This window comes from Gopherus flavomarginatus, chromosome 3 (genome assembly GCF_025201925.1).
Source record: "Gopherus flavomarginatus isolate rGopFla2 chromosome 3, rGopFla2.mat.asm, whole genome shotgun sequence".
Taxonomy (NCBI): Eukaryota; Metazoa; Chordata; order Testudines; family Testudinidae; genus Gopherus; species Gopherus flavomarginatus.
The window spans coordinates 106,994,200-107,011,364 of NC_066619.1; the positions used below are offsets into that span (position 1 = coordinate 106,994,200).

A 17,165-nucleotide genomic window follows, 5' to 3' on the forward strand; every position below is an offset into this window, starting at 1 on the left:
TCTGAAACCTTAACCACAGAGCCATAAGCAGAGCTTCACAATAAAATAAGTGTATAGGGCCTGCTCCAAAGCCCACTGAAGTCCATGTGAGTCTTTCTACTGACTTCAGTGGAGTTTGTACCCGGCTCTGTTCTACACAATTTAAGTCAATGGCACTTTCCATTGATTTCAATGGCAGCAAGATGTGATTTACTGGGAGTTGTGGGGGGGGAGGGAATTTTGTTTCATCATTTTAATTTTTATTTAAAAGAATAATTATGGAATAATAAGGACCATGTAATAGATGCACTTTACATGCTGTCAACTTGTTGCAAGATCAATTTTCATTTTAAACTGTTGTGCTCTCTACAAAAATCTCATCCAAGTGTTTAACGTAAATTACACAAGAATTATTTCAGCCCCATGCTGGTTTCCATTAACAACTTGCAACCCTCTCACTGGTATTACACATTATTTCCTGTGACAAGGTGGACTAGGGCAGGGGTCTGAAACTGGGGGTTGTGACAGGGTCATGAGGTTATTACAGGGCAGTTGCGAGCTGTCAGCCTCCACTCCCAAACCCCACTTCATCTCCAGAATTTGTAATAATGTTAAATACAAAAAAAGTGTTTTTAATTTATAAGGGGGCAGGGGTTGCACTCAGAGGCTTGCTGTGTGAAAGGGGTCACCAATACAAAAGTTTGAGAACTACCGGACTAGGGCAAGAGGCCCCTGGTGGAGGCCTCAGGGTCCTACCACACCCCATCCAAGAAAAGTGCATTAGACAACTCCTGCAAGTGCTCTAGAGTGGCTGTGGGGAAGCAGCCAATCAGAAAGGCTGCAGGGAGTAGCCACTCAGGGCCCAAGGAACTGCAGTGCTAGAGACAGCGAGATGCCACCTGGAGCTGGAGGAGTGAGAACTGTGTTCCGAGCTGGCTGAAGGAGCAGCAGGACCATGGACAGATCAGTTGATGGCAGGAACCAGGGGAGCAAGAGGGAGCTCCTGGCTGGCTGCTGGGACTGAAGACAGAAGAACAGCTGGGGCCAGAAAGGCCCAGAAAGCATGAAGAGTATGCAAGGAGGAAGCCCTGGGGCACAGCCCCATACCCACAGTCGAGGAACTATTTGAAGACAAGTCAAGAAGAGGTTGTGGGACTGAGGCAGGGAGGGCTTCAGGGTACGGCCTCATACCAACGCCGGCACTATTTAAGGACTGAGCCCATGGAGAGCTACAGGGATGCCAACGGAGGGGTACTGGGATAGGCCCCTGGTGGACTGATTACCCCAGAAGGGGTCTGGTTTGTTTCACATACAGACTCTGTGCGCATGAGTCAGCCAGAGGTCTGAGTTACTGAAAACATGCTTGAAAAACCACTGACAGAGGTCACCACAGACTAAGTGCAGGCACATGCAATCAGCCAGGGGGCACTCACAGTGGATACCACCCCATTACACTCCCAAATAGCAAGATATTTCAGAACATATATTTTAAATGCCATGGCTGCTCCTTCTCCAGCTGAAACAGAATATAAGATACCAATATTTTCCAAATTTAGAAATAATTTCTTTTCAGGCTTCCAAGCACAGTTTAAATCAGTGAAAAACAGAAGTACTACAGTATTTTTTAAAATTAGTTCAAAATCTTTTTAAGATAGCAAACATCTTATACCTACAGCAGGAAAAAAGTATCAGCATACAAACACTCACATAAAGACAAAGAAAAATCAAGTCAAATGAAAATACACTAAATAATAATGATAGAGTTGTGATTTCTTTTAAATTATTTAGGGGAGAAAATCAATAAGTCAGTGGGCCTTCAACTCTAAATAGCACTACTTTAATTATAAATCAAAACAAACCTCTTCAGCACAATGGAAAAGAGAACTATGGGGCAAAGGGGGAGGGAAAACAAGTATGTCTAAAAAATTAAAAAAAAAGCAGTTGGTAAATAAACAGTGTTAATTCTTTTCCCTCTCAGGTAATTTATTACAATCATTGTAGCCAATGGATACCGGGTTGGCATGGGCATCCAAACAAATCACTCTGTCTTAAATATACAAGTTAAACTTACATTGCACAATTTACCTTATAGTAGCAGACAGTAAGTGAGCAGAAATCTTAATGCTATCCTAGTTTGCAGACCTACAAATTCATCAAGAATAGAAGAAGTAATCCAATATTGCCAATCTCAATCCTTTTTAAAACATACATCAGGTTACCAAAAATCATGTGGGTGGCTTAAAAATCATTAAATTTTTTAAAATATATTTTGGGGTTTATTTACCTTCTTGGTTCAGAGTTTCCTTACCTCCACCACAAGTGTGTCACTTTTTCCAAGCTTCTCTGCAACCGACAACATTAGAACCTTAACTTTATTTTTTAAATGAAAGTTAAGATTCTGATGTATTCACATGACTCCAGGAGCTTCATATACACTCATAAGACTTAGACTAAACACTGGAGACTGCCCCATACTTTATACTGAAAATTCCTGCCTGCTAGCTATAAAGGCAGATTACTAACGGAAAAGATATTGAGAGGGAGGGTTTCACTAGAAACGAGGAGAAAATACTGCATCCTGCAACTTTCAGGTACACACAGCTCTGAACAGAGCATTTTTCTACCCTGGCACAATGCAGAAAAACTCAGGACTTGCACTTTCTTCAGAGAGTTAAAGAAACACATCTGACAACCCAGGTCCAAGTTGGGGGGTACTGGAGGGGGCTGTGTGGGTCCCCCAGAGCACAAACACTTTCGTCCAGAGCCCAGCTGCGGGCACCACCACAGCCCAGACACCTGCACCCCTCTCCCCCAGAGCCAAGCCATGGGGCACCCCCTAGTCCAGACATTTGCACCGTCAGAGCCTTTACTCCCCCCAGCTTCTTTACTGTCCTGTTGGGGGATGTGGTGTGGTACAGCCCTGCCCTTTTTCACCCTTTGCCGTAGCTGGGTCTCCCAGGCGCTTACCTGTCCCTGGGAGAGTGAGGATCAAACTGGGCAGTCAGAGCATGCAGCCTCTGTCACCGCTTGGCTGGGTGCTCAGCTCACTGTGAACTGGGCTCTGCAGAGTCCAGTGCCCCTAGTGGTGGCCAGCAGCTCTGCAGCCACAATTCTGCAGGGGAAACCTGGAATTCTGTGCAAACTCTGCATTGCACAGTAGCACAAAATTCCCCCAGGAGCATGCATTGCTCCAATAAGAAATGCTATCAGCCTGTGGTAGTATGTCAGAGGTAGGGCTGAATTATCTCATTTACATGAAGTAAAAAACAAATGAATTTTTTACCCACATCTTCAAACCATAACTGAAATTTGAAAAAAGTTTGTAACCATGGGTGCTGAAACAATACACAAGGAAAATGTACATTTTCTTTTTTAAAAGAATATTAAATCACCTATTAATCAATTAAACTGCATTAAATTACAGTACCCAAAAAAGCAGTAACTGTTCTACCTATACTATTTGTTTTGGATGGTAGGACTCAACATTTAAGGATCAGTTATTCCCTTCAAACTATGAACGGGCAAACAGAGATTTATGAGGAGAAGGTGCCAGACATGGTCTAAGCTTCAGTGTATTAGTGGTAAGATACTGTGATCCAAATCAATGCATGCCTTATACTTTTATTATGAAAATGCAGGATGGTGCAACTTTTTGTCAATTATGGAGACCAAAAGGGTCATGTTAAAATAATTCAACATAAGAATTCATGTTTTCAGCCACATGCTATTTGTAACAATCTATGATTTACACTTCCTTTGGTTAAAGTCTTTGTGAACTTTAACACCTGCAAAGAAAATTAACGTCAAGACATGTACATGTACAGAATTTCTAATTGTAACAATTGTAAAATGTCAGTCACTGAGTGCAGAAAGTTACCATTAAATATTTAGCCTTACTTCTCTCAAACTAGAGAAATAATTTAGTTATTAAAATGTTTTGATTTAAATCTATTAATAATTACAGGTTTGGTCTAATAGAAGTAATAATATTAGCTGACAATTATTACAGTGTTAAGAAAAAAGTTCAAACTGCTTTTTTAAACTCTTGGCACAATTAATGGACTTGGTAAGACTGCGCTCTGAATGGTTTTGGGAGCCAAAAATTTTCTTCTGAAAAGGGCTGCATAGCCAGCCTGAAGTTGGCACGAAAAGTTCTCTCTACAGCTGTCAAGACAAGGGACAGATCAATCTTCAGCTTATCCAAGGATTGTTCAGTCTACTCAATGTATGTTAGTTGCTCAGAGAAGTCAGCAAGAGTGTACCCTGAGCAGCTGAGAACTTATGTAGAGAGGGTAGAATACAGATGTCATTTAAAAGTTCCCCAAAATTACTCATTAAAAATAAAATTATCCACAACAACACTGTATGTGAGAAAAAGAAGCTGTTCTCTCTGGGACCAAATGTGGAGACTGGAAATAGAGATATATAAAACATAAATATTCAGAGTGTTTTGGGAACTAAACTGAACGTGAGATGATCTCCCCCGAACAGCAAAGCAACTACAATGACTGCAGGTCACGTCTCAAATGGAGAAAGTGACAGTTTTGAAACAAAAACACTGGAATTCTTCTTCAGTTTGGAATGAAAATAATTACACCTCATCATCATCATAATGGCAAACATAGGCTCTGGTCCTGCTCACGTTGAAACAAACAGGAGTTTTGCCATTTATTTTAATGGCAGCAGGAACAGGACCCTAATCAGTGACTATAGACTAATAACAAACAAGCGCTACACAAAGTTCGTGTTGCATGAATAACAACAACAAATATTGCTTGGGACAATAAATCAGAAGTGTATGAGGCGTGGACCAGAGTCACAAGATACGGCTTCCCATTGCCCTTTCACTTCAGGTGATCAACTGCAGCTTCTAACTTCAAGTGAACTCATACAATTTCTATTCCTCTTTGAAGGGAAATATGAACAAAAATACTGCTCTGGTCATTTATTGTGTTATTAAAAAGTATGTAAATGTACATCAAAATTGGGATAACCATCTGTTTGCTGGAAACCTGAAAATGCCATTCTCAGCATAATAAGATTTGAACACGTCTGATCTAAATAATAAAAAAAAGATTTTCAGCCAATTCTTCAGTTCCTTTCCAAAGTAACAGAATTAAATTCTTAAACTGTAGGATATGCTTGCACTGCAGCTGTGAAAGACATACTGACAAAGAGGAAACAAAACATAAATGCATCTTCTCCTTTGCCTTGAGCGACAGGACATTTATGAGAGTCTGGGTAGTGAGGGATGACTATATGGAGGAGCTTAAATTTTGTTTACATTTGTGCTACTTGTAGTGCTATGCACATGGAGAAACTGGGGAAGTCTGTCTCCTCTGTATAACTGTATATATTAACTGTTTACCTCATCTAGGGTTTAGGGTGGGAGCTCATTTTAGCAGTTAGCATAAATTGAAATAAATAACCAACTGACATAATACTTCAGATGTTGTAACATCCAAAGCTTTTACATATAAACACAAACAGGTCACTGAAAAGGGAAATGTTCCTTATCTCCTGACTTCAAGAAGTGGAGTATCACCAAAACAAAAGGAAAAATTGGCAATACAAACTTAGGAAACAATGCATTTACTGTAAAAATATGAATGACAGAATTTATACCAGTGAATGCCCTGAAACAGAAAAATGAAAGTGATGGAGGACAGAGGGAGCTATTGGTTTACTGTAGTTTTTAGGAAAAACTCTAGGTAAAATAATCAGAAATTGTATATTCTCTGTGTTATGAAGTGAAATTATGCATGATTGTCGGGCTGGAAGAATTTGTACGGAAATGCAAAATAGGCTACTGAGATAAGCAAATATCAGATTAGCTTGTAAATAATTTTTTGAAAAGGCATGCAAAAACATGGATGTTACAAATAGTAAAATATGTAGCAATAAAATTCTTAAAATGGATTTCTTTGGTCTCCCATAACATCTAAAATGAAGTTTTCTAGCTAAAAGGAAGAAGTCTTTAATCAAGCTGTGGTATGAATTTTACACACAATTTTACATATACATTTGCTTCTTGATGTGTCTGTCACATGAGTTTTAAAATTATATTGCTAATATGCCAGCAGCGCACACTCTCTAAGTCCTACTGTGCTGGTGCTCTATGTAATTTGCAGTCACATACTTAACCCTTTAATAAAAATACAGTCCCCATGATCCATTCCTACTAAATAAGTGAATACATGGTATAGAATATTCTGGTGCATTACAAGGCCTGATACTTTGAGGTGCTGAGTTCCTCAACTCTCTTTAAAGTCATTGGAGGATGAGGGTATTCAGTACCTGATCAGAAGCGATTGGCACTTTAGAAAATCAGGCTCTAAAGCAACAATGGAGTTATTTTCAAGTTCACAAGTCTCATCAATGGAAGCACATGGTATGCACAATCATATATAATTGCAAGATAGACACAATCAGGAAGAAAATATATATCTTGAAGTTATCGGTCCAATCAGCTTGAAGATAAAATGTCTGTAAGGCTGGCACTATAAAAATCTATTTTTTGAAATTCCTTCATACTGCAATAGTAGAGCCTACAATGAACACTTAATCTGCGTTATTAGAATAAAAAATTAAAACGTATCTCTTATCAGTTTAGAAGAATTTCCTTTTGTGTTGTCTCTATTAATAATTTAGGCAACAAAGAAGGAGTATTCTTTTGAACAGAAAGTGACAAAAGGGAACATACTGTCATTTACTATACCACAGAGATTACATTCTTATTCAGAACTCCTGTTGCTTGACACACGTATGGACTACTGAAATTATAGATTTGTCATAGCCGTGTTTTGGCAGCAATATTTAGTCTATACAAGAGCACCATACAGATGCCTTAGAAACGGTAACAGGTATTAATGGTTTGACATTATCTGCCATTATTCATAATTTCACAGGGAAACATTCGTTTTTGACCATGAAGTCTTAATATTACCAATTTTGCTGAAAATATTCATTTCAACTCATTTCTAATTGACAAGACTGACCTGATATTTTGGTATCAAAAACACAAACATGATCAATTTTCATGTCTGCACTAAATGCTATCAAAGTGACTTTTTAAATAGATTGAAAAGCAATACCTCAGCAGACTTATGGTTAAGGCTGCAGTTCTGTCACGGAGGTCACAAAACTCACAAATTCGGCTGGTCGGCTGACCCCAGAGCCACCCAAGCAGCTGGCCCCAGGGTCAGCTACACCAGCTGCTGCTTGGGCAGCCCCAGGGAGCACCCAAGCCATCTTCCCAGGAGTGGGCCTGGGACCAGCCACACCAGCACTACTCGGGTGACCCCAGGCATCTGGCCCCAGGGAGCACCTGAGCAGCAGTCCCGGGGTCAGCCCTGGGGCCAGTTGCACTGGCCACTACCAGAGCAGGGGCCAGTGGGGCCAGTCGCACAGGGAGGCTGCTGAGACAGACCCTGGGGCCAGCCACACCGGCTGCTTGCTGGAGCAGCCCCAGGCAGCTGGCGCCAGTGCCGCTGGCCTCAGGGGCTGCCGGAGTAGCAGCAGTCCCAAGGGCCGCCTCAGAGGCCTTCAGAGCAGCAGTCCTGCGGTCCTCAGAACAGCAGTCACCCCCCACCACCAGTGCTGGGGCTAGCTGTCAGACCCCAGGGCCCTCCTGAACAGCGGTGTCCTGGAGACCCCCAGAGCAGCAGCAGCCCAGGGCCTCAGGAGTTACTAAGTTTTAATCAGGAGTATTTATATAGTAAAAGTCATGGATAGGTCACAGGCCATGAATTTTTGTGTATTGCCCGTAACCTGTCCATGACTTAATACCCGTGACTAAAACACAGCCTTACTTATGTAAGATTGGGCAAAAGTGTAATTATAATAGATTAGTGTAGATGAATTACCAGCAACGCCTTATTCTTGCCAACACCTGTTGACACTGACCCTATGAGACAAAATGTTCCCTCATTAAAATGTTAAAAATAAACAGTTTTTTTATTTTAAACTCACTGTAACAGAAGATTATGTACTGTGCCAGATTTTCAAAAGAGCACAGCACTGAACAGTTTCCATTGTTCCTTTTAAAAGATGCACAGAGAAGACTATCACCACGCTTTGCATACCTTCAGCCAATCGTTAACCTGGTGCTTCTTGGTTTTTTAGTGTTTGACTCTGTAGTATTAAAATTCTTTTTAAATACTTTTTGGTATGGATTTTGGGGATTATTTTTTTTTAAGAAAATGCAAAAATAAACTCCATCCTGTTCAACTGTAACAAAATCCTACCTAAGTGACCATAAAGATTTGAATCCACAACATTCAAATCCACAGCACAGAGCCCCACTACTTGAGCTAAAGATACCAGAGCAAATAGCAGTAGTAGGTTGTTAGCCTTTTTTATGCACTAGCCATTAGAAAGGAACATGACACATTCTTGGCCAGTAGCTTACAGAACTATTTGACAGACAGTAGTAGAATGCTAGAAATCAAAATTCTTGGGTTCTATTCTTGATTCTGGGAAGGGAAGGTGGTCTAATGGTTAGACTGTTGGGCTGAGAGTTAGGAGTTTTGGCTGCTATTTGTTAATGATGCTCTGTATTTGTATAATGCTCATTCATCTAAGTTTCAAAGCACTTCTGAATATGGGAATGTAGAAGTAACCTCATTTTATAGATGGCATAACCAAACACATAAATTTCACATATTCATTTTGAGAGTCAGTGCAGCTAAGTCTTGGATCTAATGCTAGCCCTGAAGTTCAGCTAAAAATAACTTTGCGCAACTCTTTCAGATCCTTAGGCATTTGTCATTGATGTCACATGATGGTGCTACTAATGATAAGGCCTTACTAGTTATGCTTTATAGCTGGAGAAGTAACTATGTTCTGTAGCTAAGGATGCTTAATCTTTCTGTTTTCAGTTGCTTGTAACTTCCACAAAATGTAACTGTCTAAAATAGGTTGTGATTGCTCTGTGCCTCCTGATGAACTTTTTTTTAAATGTTTCAGCAAAAACTATGTGATAGTTGCTAGAGAGTGAGGCAGGTTAAAAACTGGTATATTTCATTTGCCAATATTAAAAAAAACAAACAGTTAAAAAAAATTTCTAGTAGCCTCAGCATTTAGAGCAAGAACTTACAATTTGGTAGGAAGATAGTCCTGAAATTGGAGAGGTGCCTTGCACAGGACAGTAAAAATCTGTTCTGATATGGTTAAGTTATAAGCCATTGTGAAGGTGGTGGTAGACTCACCATTTGCACATGCTCAGTAGAACATTTTAAAAACGTGCTCTTAATTTTTTGAACATTCCAGCTGCATTAAGCAAACTCCAAACTCCACAGAATTACAACTTCAGTTTGGGGAAAGTAATTGCAGGAGCAGTAGCTTCATCTCCCAACTCAACATACCATCTGGCCTAGGGAAAAGTGCACTCATATGGGAGCCAGGAGACCAGGTCCCGCACCAAACCCCACAGGCTACAAGAGATCTTTAAAAAAAATAAAAGTAGTAGGGAAAAAAAATAATGTTGGCAAAAATGTCTGGCTTTAATCAGTCCTACACTCAGCAACAATTGCACATTTTTTTCTCAAATATTCCAAAAAAAAGTTCATCGGGTTGCAGAGACTTAGCCTGAAAAATTTCAGTCCAGACAAGTTAAAGTTTGTCACAGTTATAAGCAACTGAAAACAGACTAAATTAACTACAGAACATAGTTACTTCTTCATCTGTAAGGCAAAGCTGGTAAGACCTGATGATTAACTGCACCAGTTCTAATCAGACTCATCGGACTCTGATTCCTTATGACAACATATCCGAGTTCACACACACACACACAAAAACAGATAGCATCCCTCAGCACCAATAAATGCATGGTCTTGGCCTAATCACTAATAAAATGAACAAGTATTCAGTGAAAGGAAGTACAGAGACATTACCCCATTTTCAAATAGAAAAAGATGGATGTCAACCCCGATAAAAAATCCACACCCCGTGCAAGATAGTTATACTGGCCTAACCTCCCTGCTCCGCACTATGGTGAGAGGAGAGCTTCTCCTGCCGACATAGCTACCGCCTCTCAGGGAGATAGATTTACAACACTGTCAGATAAGTTAAGCTCTCCCATCGGCATAGCAACATCTTCACTGAAGCATTGCAGCGGCGCAACTGCATTAGTGCAGCTGCACCAATGCAGGGTTTTAAGTGTAGACCCTCCTTTAATTGCTGAAATTCTCAGATCAATACAAAACTTTCTACTCTGAGTATCCTGGTTTAACCCATTTTTGTCACAAAGAAAACGAGAAAGAAACAAAGAAACCTTAGCCTGGGCAGGAGAACATTTCATTTTAAGGGGCTAACCAAAACAAAAAAATAGTAAGTGAGACATAGACGCAATATATCAATCCCCGAACGCACTCCTGTCGACTCCGGAACTCCACCAACGCGAACGGTGGTAGCGGAGTCAACAGGGAGAGTCGCGGATGTCGATCCCGCACCATGAGGACAGTAGGTAACTCGATGTAAGACACTTTGACTTCAGCTACGTTATTCACATAGCTGAAGTTGCGTATCTTAGATCGATCCCACCCCCTAGTGTAGACCAGCCCAGAGACTAGACATGTCATAATTCACCGTATGACCGTTGACATGCCTTTTTTCCCCAAATCAATCCAGCCACAGAATGGGAACAGTAAAACCTCAATGAAAAACAACATGTTACACCTAAGTCTGTGTTTTGTTGGAACTTAAGTAGCTTGTGAATCTTTGCAAGAAAAGCACTATTTAAGTGAATCAAGAATAAAGGAAAAGGAAAGTACTGAAATTTAAAGCTAGCCATTAAACTGACCATAGAGATGGCTATACAATGATTTTTTGCAGACTAAACATATGCATAATTACCAGCACACTTAATGTTAATGAAAGTGTGATAAAAGCAGCCATGAACATAGCTTCAACAAGATTAATTACCTTCTGAGTTTTATTAAAATCACCTGAAGGACTGGCATTTTGGATTACTAGTTTATTTTTACCCACCTCACTTTAGATAATCCAGTAATCCTGAATTACAATGCAATGATGCCACTTCTCAGAAAAACTTTTTTCCCTGCTACAGGCTGGTGGTACTTTTAGGAGTGGCCCTGGTCCAGGCCAAGCTACACCTACAGCATTGCCAACTCTCACAATTTTATCATGAGTCTCACAATATTTATTCTTCTTCTTTAAGCCCCAATTGCTGGAGTAAAGAGATGGCAGGAGAATCTGTTTTCATTTAAAAAAATGAAAGAAGTTTCTAGCTGTCTGGGTGTGCAAAGGAGCCTGACAGTTTGAAGTGAATATACCCTGAAGGCTCATAAAGCAAAAGGCAAATAAAAAGAATCCAAAACATATTTGAGGTCTTAAGAGTTTTTTTTAAATCTCATGATTTTGGGGGACACTAATTCATGATTTTTGAACACTTGGGGTGGCAACACTACATCTATGCTTAGTTTCCCCCCATCACGTGATGGAGACTGGATTACATCACAGTTTGGTGGGAGGGGACAGCAGAATAGGCAGGTCCTATCTCCCAGTAGAGTCACAAAGACAGACACCCTTGCCTCCCTACCTGAAGAGAACAGGGAATACTAGCAAGAGAACAGGGGAGTATCAGGAGTACTCCCATTGGGAGACCTGAAAGGGAACAGCGGCTGCTAGGTTTCATCAGGTGAGGATAAAGACTGCCTGGGATGACATATGAACCCCTAATACAAGGGGAGGAAAGTCACCCTGACTCTTGTGAAAGGGTTGTGGAGGCTCAAGATGGCTCAGGAGTGCCTGGAACTGAGTTTCTAGTTAAAGTGTTAGGATTAGAACTAGCTGGGAAACTGAATTTCAGTTCTGCAAAACCAAATGCAAGAGTTTTTTGAAAATATTTGATCTCAAATTGCAACAAAAACCCAAAACCTTACAGTTTTCCATGGATCTGAAATTCAGTATTTAGTCTCACAAACAAACTCTGAAATGTTCCTGCTGTGGGAACATATCACAGTTTTGCAAACAAATTACTGCTCTCCTAGGGAGCCCACCAGCACGGGGAGTCTCAACTATACAGTAGCCCACCAGCCTGGGGAGCTCCAGCTCACCAAGCAAACTGCTGAGAAGGAGCGGCAGAAAATCTGCCTAGTTTATGTCAGAAACCTACCTGATTACTGTTGGAAGTTTCAACAAAATTGACACATTCTGCGGGAACATGTCAATTTCTACAAATTCATATTTTCCAACAGAAAAATATTAATTTGTAAAATTTCCAACCAGCTCTAGCTGGGATATATTTTGGGTGCTGGTAAAACTGTTAAACTGGGCCCCAAGTAGACTTTGTTTTGGAACTTTAATTGTTTGTTAGACAGGTAAATACACCCACCCATCCACACAGATCTTTCATAACACTTACACATAATTTTCCAATTCAGCTAGTCTTTATAAAGTGATACATCTCTTGGATTACAGCATACAAGGAAAACTGCCAGAGGTTTAAAAAGAAAGCTTAACATTAAGATAACTTATATAGAACAACTCATCCTATTAAACCCTGAATATGTTACAAGCTACATTAATAGGTATAGTTTGTTTAATTTACTACTAAAATTGAGACACTCCGGTGGCAGAGAATGTAGCTGTTTAGCAGCACACAGCAATGGTACACGTCAGTTTAGGACAGGAACTGAAGAATGCCTTATCCACTTCAAACTGCAATGGGAATATAGGTAGATAGAATATCATTAAACAAACTGGTCATGATTGGGATCACCTCGTAGTTGACATGCTTTCTACACTATCCTTCCATCCTGTTAGGATCTACAATACTGTAATATTAAACAAAGCTTTTTAATATATAGAAAATGTGAAAGCAACAAGAGATATAAATAAAGGTTTTTATTCATTTTAAACATTCTTATATTCAATTTTCTTAAAAACAACTACATACTCATTGTTTAAAAGGCAGAACTACATATTATATGCAAACCGTGAAGAGATCTGAAAAAAACAGAAACTGTAAACTGCTACCACATAGATTTACAGCTTTAAGAGTATGTGACTACCTAAATGAAAATTCAGATGTTCCTCTAGTCACCATACCGTAGTTTTAAAGCATACCTTCTTGTTCCCCAAAGGAATGGGACAATACTGAAAGTACTTTAATTCTGTTCTCTTGTCCCACCTGGGGAAAAGCATTTGAATGAATAGTTCTGCTCAGAGCCGAGTGTCTGTTTTTAGATATGGTAATAAAAATCTCATTTTGGTGTCCACCTGACTACAGCTGGAATGAACTCAACAAGAGAGGAATGGGAATGTATTTACTACGCGTAAATGAATGTATAATCTGTTGTGTGTGAAGGGGGAAATTTACATGTCTAACTCCCAATGATTTACAATGGGAATTAGGTGTCACGCTATCATTTGTGCTTTTGAATAACTATAGGGTGTGTCTCCATAGCAGCTGGAAGTGTGCTTCTCAACACATCTGTCTGCCTGTGCTAATTCCACTCAAGCTAACGCACTAAAAACAGCAGCATGGCTATGGCCGCACAGGCACCCAAATACATACCCAGGATGTCGGGTGAGTTTGTACTACGGCTAGCCACTGTGACTGCACTATTTTAGTGCACTAGGTCAAGCCAAGCTAGCACGTTAGTCTACCAGTGCACAGACACATACTCCAAACTGCTGTAGAGACATAGCCCTAGTTACTTTAATGCCTAGCTACACTGCCAATGTGATTAGAAACCTCAATTTTTCAACATGTCGTAGGTAATGTAAAGATGCTCACTGTGTAACATGAAAACACTTTGTTAAATAAAGAGATCTGATTATATTGTTGTATAATGTTTCTCAAAACAAAACTTCACTATTGTAATGTTTATTTTGTCTCTGATATTTTCATGGCAATGATTTGTAAACTTGTTAAAACTTTCTAAATAAATTAGTTAAAAAAGAAACTCAATTTGTTCTATTCTGATGTGAATATAATCAATTTTAATAAACTCAAGTGAAGTGCATTACAGATATAACTCACTTTAATGATATTAAGTATCAGAGGGATAGCCATGTTCATCTGGATCTGTAAAAGCAGCAAAGAGTCCTATGGCACCTTATGTATTGGAGCATGAGCATGAGCTTTCGTGGGTGAATACATGCATCCAATGATGTGGGTATTCACTCACAAACGCTCATGCTCCAAAACATCCGTTAGTCTATAAAGGTGCCACAGGACTCTGCTGCTTTTAATGATACTGTAATTCCTGTTCTGCCAAAAAGTTAGCACACAGTCTCTTCTCTTAGTGAATTTTTCCCCCATAGGTGAAGGGGAGGAGAAAACTCAGTGAGTTTTCATTATCAGGAGAGCTTATTTAACTCTCCCTTCATCATTTAGGCAATGAGTGAGGATCTCAAGATCTGTGGATGTCTTGTGCCTCTACATAGCTACTCTCATGGATCATTCCCACATAATAAGGCTCTGTGAGAAGCCATGCTTCCATTAGCTGTCTACTCATACATGTGGGGGGCATAGAAGTGGTGTATAAAATAGTGCTTGAGCAACATTAACATCCACTGGGTCTCACAGAGATGCTTTATTCTCTCCCTGTGCCTTCCTGATCCTGTTAACAACAGCCTGGAGAGAGCCAACCAGGTCAACTTCTGCAAAAGGTGTGGGAAAGAACATGCCAGAGAACTAGTATCCCAGCTGCCCCATTGCTGAGCCCTCTTGCCAAAATCCTCTTCTTGTTTGGCAAATATTTACAGCAGAGTATTGTGGTAAGGTCTTATCCTTATTTTCATTAAATATGCCTATTACCAAACAGAAGCGATTAAACTATAATTGTCAAGATTACTCAGGTGTCTCTATATGACGTATTATCCCTGCTTTGTGTCGCGTTTGAACAATTACTGAGAGCGGGCCCCCCTTTGCATTTCAAGAAACTGCATAACAAATGTGCCACAAACCCTCGCTCTTAAACCAAAACGGTGCAACCGCAGGCGTGATTCGCCATTCTGGTTGGGATGCAGCACAGAAGGAGGCAGGTGTAGCTCCTAACTTTGCCCTGGGGGGCCTGCTGGGCTGCTCTTTCCAACAGGGGGCGGCCAGCAGGGCGAGCGGGGGGCAAGTCGGCACCACTGAAATGCAGCTAGCTCTGGGGTGGCGCTGGCGGGTGAACGCTGGCCCGGGCACAAAGGGGTGGGCCAGACGCCGGCGGGCCGCAGGGGGTCTCAGGGGCCCCCAACCCAGGCAGCCCTAGCAGGATACGCGCTCCGGGGCGGGGCTGGAAGGCTCCCACCCGGAGGAGGCCGCGCAGGGGAGGAAGAACCGGGGGGGGCCTAGGGCATGCTCAGTGCACCCAAAGTAGGGAATTGGGAGCGGGAACTGTTTGTGCCCTTACACCGGGAGCACCTGCCCTCTCGCTGGTACCTGGCACTGACTCAGCTCCTCAGCCAGGTTCCTGAGCTCTTCCTCCAGCTCCAGGACCCGAGATGCTGCCGCTGCCGCCGGGAGCAGCTCCTTGCCTTTGCTGGAAGCCATGCTCGGGGAGCAGGTCGCCGGTCTCGGCCTAGGGGAAGGGGTTGCACCCCATCTGCCCGCCCGCTCCAGGAAAAAAAGTTGCCCTAACCCAAACACATTAAACTATTCTGCTTTTATTTTCCCTCCATTGACCGTGCGCGGGCGGCGCCGGAAACCGCAGAAAGAAGGACGCAGCGCGATGATGACGACGATGTCAGTTTAACGGACAGCGAAAGAGCAAGCGGTGGGGAGGAGCGGTTGGAAGGTTCTCTTCGTTTTCGACAGCTCATAGGTCCCGAACGCGCATGCGTGGTTTTTTTCGCGCCGTTGGCTTCGCTGTCTGCCGCCCTCAGCGCCGAGCTGGTGGCTGAGTGAGCGCTGCGGAGAGAGGGGGCGGGCCTGGATGGGGGGGGCTACGGTGATGGGGCCCTGTGACCTAATCATTAGAAGTGGTGGCAGCGGAGCCAATAGTGGGCTGGATCCGGCCGGAGCTGCGGCTTCGGGCCGTATGAGGACCCCGCTGGCCTTGGCACGCTGAGGCGCTGGAGGGGGAGTGGAGGAGGCAGGGTGCTTGGCCGGACTTCGGCGTGAGGTGCTCAGTGGCAGCACTCAGCCACTGGAAGTCAGTGGGTGGCCGCTAGTGTGCCATTAAACCGGGCCCCCGTGTCTGCCCCTCTCCTGCTTTTCAGCGGCCCCGCCGCTCCCCGGCAGTGGGAGGGGACTGCCAAGTGGGCTCGGGCGCTTTGCACAAAAACCATGAATGCCGGAGTTCAGCCACGATTGCCCAAGGCGTGTAAGTGCAGCCCTGGAAACAGGTATCTGTCCACCTCTTCGCGAACACACTTCAGCCCTTTGCTCCTCCGCTGCAGGTGGACTCCTGCAAATGCACTTAAGTGCGTCCTCTTCCGTCCCCCCTGCGCTCCCACACACCCTTGGAAAGGTGGCCCTGAGTGCGTTGCCGCACAACATACAAGTAAAATCCTTCATCTCACAAGAAGGGGGGTTAGGGACTTCCAGCGGGTTGCTGCTGCAAGCTTTAGTTCAAGCGAAACGAGTGTTTCCCTTGATCACTTTCAGTCTTCCTTATCCCAAAGGGGGAAATTGACAGGTCTTTATCAGCCTGTAGCCCAACATTTGTTTTCCAGCCCCTTGATAAACTGTTCTGCTCCATCAAGTTCCTTTGGTAATCCTTAGAGCCTCCCAGGCAAGAGTCTCAGTTCTGGCATAAGGACCGGTATCTTGATTAGCATGAGCCTAGCCCATCTTTCCAAAACATCCTCTCAGAGCACCTATATTTGCAGCCACCAGCAGCATGAGAAGAACATCAGCATATACAAGATTCTTATTCAAGCCCAAATAGTTCATTTCAATGTGTATCTATTTCAAATGAAGCATCATTTAACTTGTCAGGTTTTACTATAAACATTGATGGTATAGTAATGTCATTAGGGGGGTGTTTTTATTTCATTTCTATACTGGCAAAAGCATTAGGTGTAGACAAAGTTATACCAGCATAAAAGTGCTTTTGCTGGTTAGCAAGAGTACTTTCTTAAGCACAATTGTCAAAGAAACAAAACAGGATGCCACCTACTGGCAGCCTCCAATACCACTAATTCAAAAAGTAAATTCACAGAATTATAACACTACTTTTCTTTTAAATTAAAAGTGCTATTCGCTAACAAGTTTTATGTTTTAA

At 42.1% G+C, this 17,165-nt stretch overlaps 1 protein-coding gene across 5 annotated transcripts in view; it reads right to left on the reverse strand.

Moving 5' to 3' along the window:
• Positions 1 to 15,876, reverse strand: part of CNTLN (centlein) — a 256,631-nt gene extending 240,755 nt beyond the window's left edge. For 3 of the 5 annotated variants that reach the window (XM_050944136.1, XM_050944137.1, XM_050944138.1), the window contains exon 1: positions 15,380 to 15,876. In XM_050944136.1, the coding sequence (XP_050800093.1) occupies positions 15,380 to 15,490 (111 nt within the window). In that variant the 5' untranslated portion in view covers positions 15,491 to 15,876. The remainder of the gene's footprint in view (positions 1 to 15,379) is intronic. The other 2 variants (XM_050944139.1, XM_050944135.1) reach the window with 1 other exon arrangement.
• Between the last annotated feature and the right edge of the window lie 1,289 nt (positions 15,877 to 17,165).